Source organism: Petromyzon marinus, chromosome 57 (assembly GCF_048934315.1).
Source record: "Petromyzon marinus isolate PM22_M1 ecotype Great Lakes invasive population chromosome 57, UKy_Petmar_22M1.pri1.0, whole genome shotgun sequence".
Classification (NCBI taxonomy): Eukaryota; Metazoa; Chordata; class Hyperoartia; order Petromyzontiformes; family Petromyzontidae; genus Petromyzon; species Petromyzon marinus.
Window position 1 is genome coordinate 9566620 of NC_133723.1, and position 11302 is coordinate 9577921.

An 11302-nucleotide genomic window follows, 5' to 3' on the forward strand; every position below is an offset into this window, starting at 1 on the left:
TAGCGCGCTGCGCTATGAACCTGGCGACCCGAGTTCGATTCCCGCTCACAATTATCTGAACCGGTCCTGGGCCTCCCCTGTAAGCATCGTCACTAGGGGAGACAAAGGCGGCCGGGTGTGGTGTTTGCCACCCACCCCCTCGTGTGCCGGCCTACATAGGTGCTCGCTCACAGCACTTGCTCTAACAGGCTGTTAAAGGCGCGACGGGGAGGCTCTTTGTACGTGTGCCTTGTGATCTCTCATGTAATATTTTCGTCTGTAAATGTTACATATGAGTACCTGGTGCGGTGTGTAAACGTCGCCACTGGGGAAACAAAGGTGGCGGCCGGTCTTCGTGATGGTGGTGGTGGTGCTGGCCCCCCCCTCCCCCCTCGTGTGCCATGTGCTCACTACTCCTCGATCGAACAGCACTTGCCCCAACATCCCCGTGTGCGACGTCTGGCAGGCGTCCGCCATCGACGGGGGTCACGCGCGTGTGTGGGGGGGTGGGGGGTCATTGTGTTTGGGCACACCCTTTGCATTTGAAACCATCTCTCATCGGTGCTGCGGAAGTGGCGTAGTCACTATCAGTGACGTAGTGACTACATCATCAGTGACGTAGTAACTACATCATCAGTGACGTAGTAACTACATCATCAGTGGCGTAGTAACTGCATTATCAGTGGTGTAGTAACTACATTATCAGTGGTGTAGTAACTACATGATCAGTGGTGTAGTAACTACATGATCAGTGACATAGTAGCTACATTATCAGTGGTGTAGTAACTACATTATCAGTGGTGTAGTCACGACACTATCAGTGACGTAGTAACTACATCATCAGTGGCGGAGTAACTACATTATAAGTGACGTAGTAACTACATCATCAGTGACGTAGTAACTACATCATCAGTGACGTATTATCTTGCGGCCAACTTAAAGCTCCATAGTCGTTACGTCTTCGCTAAATAATTAATTAAATATCCCACAAACGGAGTGGTGCGTGAAAGACACTTTCATGGGAAAAAAAGAGTTTTCATTCAAACCGGGTTTTAAATCAGTTTGTTGTTGCTCCTCTCTTACACCGTCGTTGAAAACAGATCTCACGGTGTTTGTCAAGGCGGGGGGGGCCGAGGCACCCCATTGCCCCCCACGCTCGTCACGCTACTGGGCGCTGCATTTACTGTCGTGGTTATGTGCTTACGTTTCTCCCCTCCCCCTGTGTCGTTGTTTTTAGCCGTCCATAATCGAGGTTTTATTTAGGGGGTGAGATCGCGTCAATAAAAAATGTGTCGTCAAACCCGCCACCACCCGACACAACCAACGAGTAAGGTTTGTCACGTAAATGGAACGTGCCAATTCGTGACGAGTACAGCACACAACCGCGTGTGTTGGGACAGGAAACCCACAATATTTACTCTGCATATTTTCGCGCGATCCAGCCCAAAAACCTCTATTATGGATAATATTGGCCGCGAAAGCCTCCTAGCGCATGTTAAACTGTTTTATCCGTGTTCACGCCATCGGATTCATCTCAAAGAGGCGCTTTGTCATTTTAGTTTTTGTATTATTACTACGTAAGTGGATCCTCTTTACTGAACCCGGCCCATTTTGGCCGGGTCTGGTTAAAGTGGTGGGGGGGCAGTTGACTCGGCCCATCACCCTCCACTCACATTTCTGGGGAGGGGGGTCGCTAAAATAGGTACCGGCTTTGTGTCGGGGGTGGGGAAGTCAAGAGACGATGGCCGTGGCGTCGAGGCGACCGCGATTTCGCGCGGTGCCTCTGTTGCAAGCGAAAGAGGGCAACGATAACGGGCACCCGACGCCATCAACCGTACGCCCAATACAGGGACTCCTCTACTTACTGACGAGTCAAGTTCCAGAGGTCTGTTCCTAAGTCGATTTGTTCCTAAGTCCATTTTTACTACTGTCGACTCTAAACACGTTGTACGACGTGTACACTGAACACGGGGAATGTCTTTAAATGTTTTATAATCTCCTGTAGATGTAGATGCCACTGGTTATTCACGTTCTGCAGATGTAGATGCCACTGGTTCTTCACATTCTGCAGATGTAGATGCCACTGGTTCTTCATGTTCTGTAGATGTAGATGCCACTGGTTCTTCACGTTCTGCAGATGTAGATGCCACTGGTTCTTCACGTTCTGCAGATGTAGATGCCACTGGTTTTTCACATTCTGCAGGTGTAGATGCCACTGGTTTTTCACATTCTGCAGGTGTAGATGCCACTGGTTCTTCACATTCTGAAGATGTAGATGCCACTGGTTCATGTTCTACAGATGTAGATGCCACTGATTCTTCATATTCTGCGGATGTAGATGCCACTGGTTATTCACGTTCTGCAGATGTAGATGCCACTGGTTATTCACGTTCTATAGGTGTAGATGCCACCACTGCCGTCTATTGTGCTTACGACTCTCAATCCGAACAGGCAACTGGACCATACGGACAGGGTTTATTCGTATTTCTCAAAGTTCATAAGTCGAATGTTCGTAAGTAGAGGAGTGGGCGAAGCGTTTGCACCTAGGGGGCGTGTCTCTGCCCATATTTGGTCCAAGCGAAAACCCCGAATCGAGGGGGGGGGGAGCATCTCCCCCCCCCCCCCCCGTTCTCGATTCTGCTCACGGCATTGAGAGTATCGATTCATGAAGGATTAAATCGCCACATCTATTAATTGCAAAGCTATCTGCGGATCGAGCGTTGCCAGCTTAGGCTTGATTTGGCTCATGTCCGCACGATCGACGATTCGCTCGCAGCCCGTTTGTAGCCTCATTACCTCATTACGGCTGTAAAACGGTGAAGTCGATTTACAAAAAGAAAATCTATAAAGCCGCCCGGCCCCCCTCCCCTCCCTCCCGGGTGAGCGAGCGGAAAGCGTGAATCGTTGGCACGTCCAACGCGTTGTGCGCACACCACTTCGGTCCGATGAGAGTTCGACTTTTGTCGGGTGGTGGAGGGGTTTCCACGGCAGCAACTCGCTGACGTCACTTTCCCCAACAGTCTGTTCAGGCTTTACGGGGGGGGATCTTTATCTTTGTCTCTACCTGTGTACATGTGTATGTCTGCCTGTGTACGTGCGCCTGCATGTGTGTGTGTCTGTATATAGCATTATTGGCAGCATGCTGTGCATTGCCGCATCATCTCCACCTGTGTGTGCCCCCCCCCACCACCATCTTCAAGTTATTCCCGCGATCTCGAACGCCCCCCCCCATCACTGCCTGAGCCTGCTGCTGCCTGCTTCCTGCACCTCCACCTGCACATCCACCTGCACCTCCACCTGCACCTCTACCTGCACCTCTACCTCCACCTGCACCTCCACCTGCATCTCCACCTGCACCTGCACCTCTACCTCCACCTGCACCTCTACCTCTACCTCCACCTGCACATCCACCTGCATCTCCACCTGCACCTCTACCTGCACCTCTACCTCCACCTGCACCTGCACCTCCACCTGCATCTCTACCTGCACCTCTACCTGCACCTCTACCTCCACCTGCACCTCCGCCTGCATCTCCGCCTTTGCCTTTTCGCCTCCGTCTGTTTTTTTTTTGCTAAAACCTCCCACGCAGCAATGGCGCGCGGGGCAAATAACAACACAAAATAAATAAAAATCCACTCGCTGCCCATGGGAATGTGGAATTGTCTTCCGCCGCGGTGGTAGCGCCTCGGGTAAAGTTGGCACGCCCCAGCGCCCTTCGCTTGACCAACAACTCGAACCTCACGTGCGCGTGTGTGTGCATGCGTGTGTGTGTGTCCATGCGTGTGTGTGTGTGCACGTGTGTGTGTGTGTGCATGCGTGTGTGTGTGTGCATGCGTGTGTGTGTGTGCACGTGTGTGTGTGTGCATGCGTGTGTGTGTGTGTGCATGCGTGTGTGTGTGTGTGTGCATGCGTGTGTGTGTGCATGCGTGTGTGTGTGTGTGCGTGCGTGTGTGCGCCCTTAAAAGGAAAAAAAAACAGATGACAGTTCGGGCAATGGCCCCTTCTTCGTGTGCTATGAAGAAGGGCCATTGCCCGAAACGTCTGTCACGTGTTGTTATTTTCTTTCTTCCTTTTAAGGCCGCAGCGTCACTGACGGGCGCGTCGAGTTTTATTGATCGCGAGCCTGGTGGCACGGGTTCCATACCCCGTGGGTGGCAAGGGCCAACGCCGCTGGCGAGCGATACCGATCTGAACCGGTCCTGGACCTTCACCAACACCTCCGGTTGTCCGGCGAAAATTCGTGGGAGAGGTGACGAAATCAGGCTCCGCTAAGTCGACAATGCGTGCGTCCTGCCGGACTTACAAGCCACGCCCACGCGATGGTGGGCGTGGCTTGTAAGGGGGCTGGTGGAGGGTTTCCCACCTTCGCGATGCGGTGGTGGAGGGTGCGGGCGGGGTAGCCGTCAATTTTTCTTTTTAAACGGGGCTCAGGTCATTGACCCCCCCACCCCACCCCCCCCCCCCCCCAAAAAAAATGTAATTCTATCGCAAATGTTTTTAAACAATAGCAGAGAACGTTAAATGCCGATGGGATTGACCTGACCCAACCCCCAGGTGTTCATGTACGTGCGCACGTATGCATGGTATGTTGAACTCTTATCGCCGCACCGCACGTGGCAAATCGGGGGGTCACGTGGGGGGGGGGGGGGTGGGGGACAGCGAGGGACAAGAAACTAAACACAAAAAGCAGTTCTACGGGAAGTGAGAGTGTTTCAATCTAGAAGTGAGTTTTCAATCTACAAATCGTCCTCCTCCTTGGCAACTTTCCACTTGACCTGCACCGTCGCTCTCTCTCTCTGTCTCTCTCTCTCCGCTCACACAGCCGCCTCCGGCGTTTCCCACAGAAGCCCCCTTTCTCAACGTGCCTCCTCCTCTCTCCAGTGCGCGCATTCCTCGAAGCGAAGGCCCAAACCCCCGAGCCCTTTCCTCCTCCCTCGACGACGACACGACACGCTGTTTCCCGCGCGCTTCACGTTCGTACGCCGCGGGGAAATGTCGCCACAGTTGGGGGGCGGGCGGGCGGGCGGGGGGTGCCCGCGGTGGCGAGATGTTGACTACCTCGCCTGGTATGCAGGACAGTCGCGGCTTCGATACCGACCCCTGTGACGGCCCGTTGTGTATTTGAGGTTTGTGTGTTTTCTCCCCCTCTCTCTCTCTCCCCCCCCCCCACCTCCGTGGTCGCGTGGATTTTCCTCCGGGTCCTCCGCTCTTTCCCGTCCATATTTAGAATCAACGTCACGCAAGCGTCTGGCCGCTATGAATTTCCCACGCGATGATGATGATGATGACGATAAGCCACTTGGTCGAGCTATCATTTGTGATGGCCAGGTCGCTTCTGAAAAAAAGAGCTACGTAGCTCAGTGCTTCCTGACCCGCTGAAATTAAAATAGTTTGCAGTTTTGCTCTAACGCCTTTGGCGTTTTATTATTTGTCCTTTTGCACCACCGCCAATGGCAGTGTCGCAAGAAACTACGGCGTAATGTAAGGACGCGTCGCTTAAATGAGGTGTGCTTATATCCAGCTGGAGCTGCAATGTACCCACCTTGTCCTCAAGGGTTACGATGGAAACCTGGGCAGCACCACTTATGTGTGTGAGTGTGTGAACGTGTGTTCGTTTTAATTTAAGATGAATACTTTTTTTTATCCGGTATAACCTGTGCACATGACCACGCGCTTTTGCTTTATAGCTACGCCGGAGGAATGTTCAAGGTTTATTTTTTAAAATCAAAATTGAAAACTTGTTTGTCCACTGTTGCTGTTGTTGTTGCAAAGACATCGCGTCCTGATCCAATTGTGATTTTGTTTCGAGGATCAGTGTTTTTTGTGAGTTTACATAAACGAGGATATAGCGGCCCCTAGTGGCTGCAGGGACCCACGTGTACAGGGACTCCTCTACTTACGAACGAGTTAGGTTCCAGAGGTACTATTCGTAAATCGATTTTACTCCCGTCGATTCCAAACACGTTCTAAGGCATGTACACTAAACACGGGGAATGGCTTTAAAAGTTGTATCATCTCCTGCAGATGTAGATGCCACTGGTTCTTCATGTTCTGCAGATGTAGATGCCACTGGTTCTTCACGTTCTGTAGATGTAGATGCGACTGATTCTTCATATTCTGCAGATGTAGATGCTACTGGTTCTTCACGTTCTGCAGATGTAGATGCCATCACTGCCATCTATTGCACGGCAGTTGAACTTACGACTCTCGGTCGGAACGGGCAACTGGACGTACGGGCAGGTTTGTACGTAAGTCGAATATTCGTAAGTAGAGTAGTCCCTGTATTCTTCACGTAGCTATATGTTTTGAAAGAACAAAACGTGAATAACCCTACGCGTGATTTGATGCGTGCATTGTTAAGCCGAACGGTCGATACTCGTCGATGATTGAATTCATTGATGCGTCATAGATTTATTTTTTGAGGTTTGGCCACGGAACGTTCAGGCCAAATCTAAGCCGTAAAAAAACCCTCCACCACCCAACGCAACCAAACGCATTAAATTGCCGCGTGTGAGCGAGCGTTCAGCGCGCCCATCATCGTCGTTGTCGCAGCTCACTCACCGGTAAGTTGAAGTTAACCAATGCGTCGTTACCTAACCTCTGACCCCGGACGTTAACCTCTAACCCTCGCCGCCTGCGCCCGTTCAAACCACCTGCAACTCCTTTACACCCTGTACCTCCCCCCCGCACACCACAACCACCACCGCCCCAACCACCACCACAACCACCACAACCAACCACGACTACGACCACCGCAACCATCGTTGCCACAACCACCACAACCACCGCCACCACTACCACCACCGCCCACAACCGTCGCAGGCTTCGTGAGCGGCAACCACCTAGGCTCGCTCTTCTCGGACAAGTCCGTGGACGTGACGATCCTGGCGCTCTGCGTCGTGGTGGCCTTCGTGCTGGGCGCGGCGCTGTCGGGCGTCACCGTCTACTGCCTCTGCGGCGAAGGCGGCGCCGGCTGTGCCTCCTCATCCTCCTCGTCGTCGCCCTCCTCCTCCTCGTCGTCCCCGCACTTCCTCTCCCTCCGCTGCAAGAAGGCGGCCGCGGCCAAGAAGCTCCGAGCGGCCGGCGGCGGCGGCGGCGGCGGCGGCGGCGACGGCGGCGGCGGAGACCTCGGCTCGTCGTACGGCATGGAGACCCACGCCACGCTCGCGCGGCTCAACAGCTACAGCCCCGGGCTGGAGCCGTGCGGCAAACACGACGGCGGCGTCGCCGGATCGCCGCCGTGCGGCGGCGGCGGCGGCGGCATCGTGCCGCTAGCCGGGCCTCCGACGCCGCCGCTGTCGCACGCGACCGCCATCGCGATGGCGACCGAGATGATGCTGATGATGCCCAACGGGGGCTTGGGCTCGGCGGGCGGCGTCGGCGGGCTCGGCGGCGCGGAGCAGATCCAGACGGAGCTGGCGGCCGGGCTCCCGACGCCGGACGCGACGCCGGTGCTGCCGCTCAAGAACTGCTGCAACCAGGCCCGGCGCGACTGCTGGGAGCAGGAGCAGAACCTGAAGAACGCGGCCGGCAAGAGCGCCACCGCCGCGCTGCTCGGCCAGCACCAGCAGCAGCACCACAACGGCGGCCACCACCACCCTCACCACGCTCCTCACCACGCTCACCACAATCACCATGGCAGCCACCACGGCCACCACCACAACAACCACGGGCATCACCACCACCACCACCAACACAACATCCAGCAGCAGCCGCAGCTACAGCTGCAGCAGCAGCAGCAGCAGCAGCGCCACCCGCAGCAACCGTCCATAGCGGAGATGGCGTACGTGCAGGGCCTCCCCACGAGCCCGGCGTCGGGCGTGCCCCACATCCTGTCGGAGCAGGGCCCGCACCACCTCGGCAACTACAGCCACAACAGCGGGCACCAGCGCGAGCCCAGGGGACACGGAGGAGGCGGAGGAGGCGCCATGGACAAGCTGGACGAGGTGCTGGCCTTCTTCGAGGAGCAGTCGCTGCTGCTCAAGGTGGGCGCCAGCGGCCGCGACGCCCGCCTGCCCACGTCCTGCTCCTCCTCGTCCTCCTCGTCGTCCTCCTCGTCGTCCTCCTCGTCGTCGTCTTCGGCCGCGGTCGCGGTGACGTCGGCGTCGGCGCGCAACAGCCTGCTGGCGCCGCCGGGCGCGAAGGCGCCGCTCGAGCCGCAGCCGCCGCCGTCCGCCGGCGCCGCCGGCGCCGACAAGAAGAAGCCACGCGCCGGCGTTCATCACGGCGCCGGCTCGCTGCAGCGCGGCCTCGCCGCCCCCTCCGCCTCCCGCAACCCCAAGGTGCAGCCGCCGCCGCCGCCGCCGTCGTCGGACCTGGCCAGGGGCCGGGAGTCTCCCGACGACGACGCCGCCCCCCCGACCCCGCCGGCGCGGGTCGACTCGGTGCAGCCGGGCACGGCGCCGTCGCCGGCGTCGTCGTCGGCGCCGTCGGCGCACGCCGGCTTCGCGCTGCCGCAGCCGCGCTGCTTCGGCGCCGCCGCGCCCCAGCCGCAGCACGGCCTCCTGGCGCGCCAGTCGAGCTTCTCCGGCGGCGGCGGCGGCGCGCTGCCGCCGGTCGGCCTGATGCCGCGCACCAACGCGGGCGTGAAGCGCTCCCACTCCGTGAAGCCGGACGTGCCGCCCAAGCCCGGGGCGGCGGCGAAGGCGGCGCCCTGCGTTTGAGAGCGCCGGCGCGCGGTGGCGAGGGCGGCGGCGTACCCCCGGGGATTTGTCTCGACGGGAGGACGATGGCGCGGCGGGGGTGGTGGGGGAGGGATGGTGGACGCTGGGACCGTGGCTTTCGCGTCTACGAGAAGATTTGGCGGCCGTGCCACCGGCGCCGCCGGCCGCTGGCGCCGGTGGGGGCGGCGACGGTGGCGGCGACTGCCGGTCGCCAGGACTGCCCGTTGGCTCGGCTTCCCCGACGCTCGATCGAGCGTGGATACGCGTCGAGCCGTTAGCGAGAGACTGAAGGACGTTATGCTCCCGCCTGCCCCCCCCTGCTCCCCCACCCCTCTTGTCCCCCCCTCCCGCCCCAGTACTTTGGTTCCGGACGTCAGTCCTGAGAGATAATGCCGCCGTTGTAAAACGCTGCTTGCGCCGCACGTTCGTAAAGTGAAATTCATTCGTTGGTGGTTTTTTTCTTTTCAAGACCATGGCTCTACCGGCGGTCTTCTGTAAGTAAAGTGAGAGAAAAAAAGAAAGAGCTTCGGAGCTCATCGGATTTCTCCCGGAGAAGTAAAGATTCTGACTCTGGGCCTGGTCCGCTGGAGACTCATCCGAGGTGCGCGGCTTCCGACGCCACAGCCATCCCTGGCGTGCAGCCACTGGGCAGGGAGCGTAACGATCAGCCGACCTCGCAGCTGGACGGGCCACCACTCCACGTTCCCGTTGGGGCTGTCTGTGATCCGGAGCCACGTGCCGTCGGGGTCCTCCGGCATCGCGTGTCCCCACCCCGCTCTCTTGCCAGTGAACACAGCCCCCCCCCCCCCAGGCCTCCCCCGCCCCCCCCCCTCTCCCCACTTTCAATATAACAGAAGCAGCGCGACAATGCATGGCTTCCTACTCGATTGGAATCACCTACAACAGCGGTCATTGACGCCCCCCCCCCTTAAACAGAGAGTCGTGGGAATCTTCGAGCCTTTCATGGGTAAAACCATCGTCGAAGCAGTAATAATCATCATAAACAATCAAATTCTCCTACACGGCATAGGCAGTGGCGCTCGCGTAACGAGACCTCAACCAATGTTGCTTTCTCATTGATTAAGCTTCAAATTACCACCCGTCACAGCAAACCAATCAATTGGAAGCCTGCTTGCGGTCATCGACACGTATCGTGAGTGGCGGTGGTGGTGGCAGTGGCGACGGTGATGAAGATGCGCAGCCGAGGGGAGGCAGTGGTGGCGCCACGTGGAGACGTTCCCGCACCAGTCGGCCGTCGGGAGCTTGTAGCAAACCCCGTCAGGCCAGCGGCCACTCAAAAAAGTACGAATCGGTGTCGCCGGGGAAAGCCTCGCGGTTAACGGCGCGTCGAAGGGTCCCCCGCCGCTTGCCCCGTCTCAACTCGCTTGCTCGGACGGACGGACGGTTGGTTGGATGGTTGGTCGGTGGTCGGTCGGATAGACGAGGGTGAGGTTCATGGGATTGACGATGCGAGGGGGGAGAATGCGCGAATCGTGGAAGGCTGTACGTCCCATTGTCACGGCGATCGCCATCGCCATTTTTGTTCCACTTACAGCAGAACAATGCGGCCAGACCCTCTCCGAGCGAGCGAGAGAGAGAGAGAGAGAGTTGGAGCACCGCGCGGATGACAACCGTGAGATTTCCAAGGATGGAAAGAAGTATGGATTTATTTATTTTTTTGGTGTGTGTGGGACAAAAATATTTCCTGACTCCCACTCCTACAAGCAATCCCTCCCCTCCCCTCCCCCACCACCAGCCCCTGCCACCAGCAGCGCCACCACCACCACTCACCCCAACAACAGAACACGACTTCACAGCAGAAGGCATCTCAAGTGCGACTGTGGGAGCGCAAGCGCGAAGCTGGGAAATTGGCGCGCGTGACGTCGCAAGATTTTTCGTGTTATTTTTTTTCTCCTCCCACCTCCCCCCCCCCCCCCGTAGGCCCCAAGCAATAAATACGAGAGTCACTGGGTTTCCAATTATACGGAGAGGGTAGGGAGAATGTTACGTTCTTTTTTATGTTCTTTTTTTTTCATTTTCACGACAACTTCCGATAGCCTTTCGTACGCCGCGATCGCTCGCGTCAAAGTGTGACGTGCGTCCTCGAGCGGGCGACGCCGACGTCGGGCCCGGTGCCACGTGGCCGCCGCCGGGGAGGCAAACGGGGGCAGTGACGTCAACGCGAGCGACGTCACTTCCTGTGACGTCATACTTTCGGAAACAATACGAAGCAAACTAAATTCTGGCTGCCCCCACAAATATCTTCCAGATTTTCTTTTTTTTTTATATCGATCTCAACTTTGGGAACCGCATCACCTCGTGGAAAGTTCACCTCTTAAGAATGTGATAAAACAACAACTAAAATTAGACCAATTATGTTTTCACTCCACATAATTAATTGGCGCGATGAACAGACGTGATTCCTAATAACCGCCCACTGGTCGAAAAGGATTATTCTTTCGTACGCATTAATAGCAGCAGATTAAAGACGTAACTTTAGATGTTGTTATCCACTCAATTGTCTCTTCAGACGCCGGGTGGATCTCGTGCGTTCCTCCTTCAAAGGCGTGAAGACAGCTGATCAGATGTCACGCCAGTTTAAGTGGCCGCCACAAATGTTTGTGTTTGTCTTATCGGCATTCCAGACCGGGCCTGTTCAA

The 11302-nt window shown here is 56.8% G+C and overlaps 1 protein-coding gene across 10 annotated transcripts in view; it reads left to right on the forward strand.

The window, feature by feature from the left end:
* The window catches only part of LOC116954900 (semaphorin-6A-like), a 179372-nt gene extending 170649 nt beyond the window's left edge, over window positions 1–8723 (forward strand). For 8 of the 10 annotated variants that reach the window (XM_076052753.1, XM_076052751.1, XM_076052752.1 and 5 more), the window contains one exon: window positions 6802–8723. In XM_076052753.1, the coding sequence (XP_075908868.1) occupies window positions 6802–8642 (1841 nt within the window). In that variant the 3' untranslated portion in view covers window positions 8643–8723. The remainder of the gene's footprint in view (window positions 1–6801) is intronic. The other 2 variants (XM_032975713.2, XM_076052759.1) reach the window with 1 other exon arrangement.
* Window positions 8724–11302: the final 2579 nt, after the last annotated feature.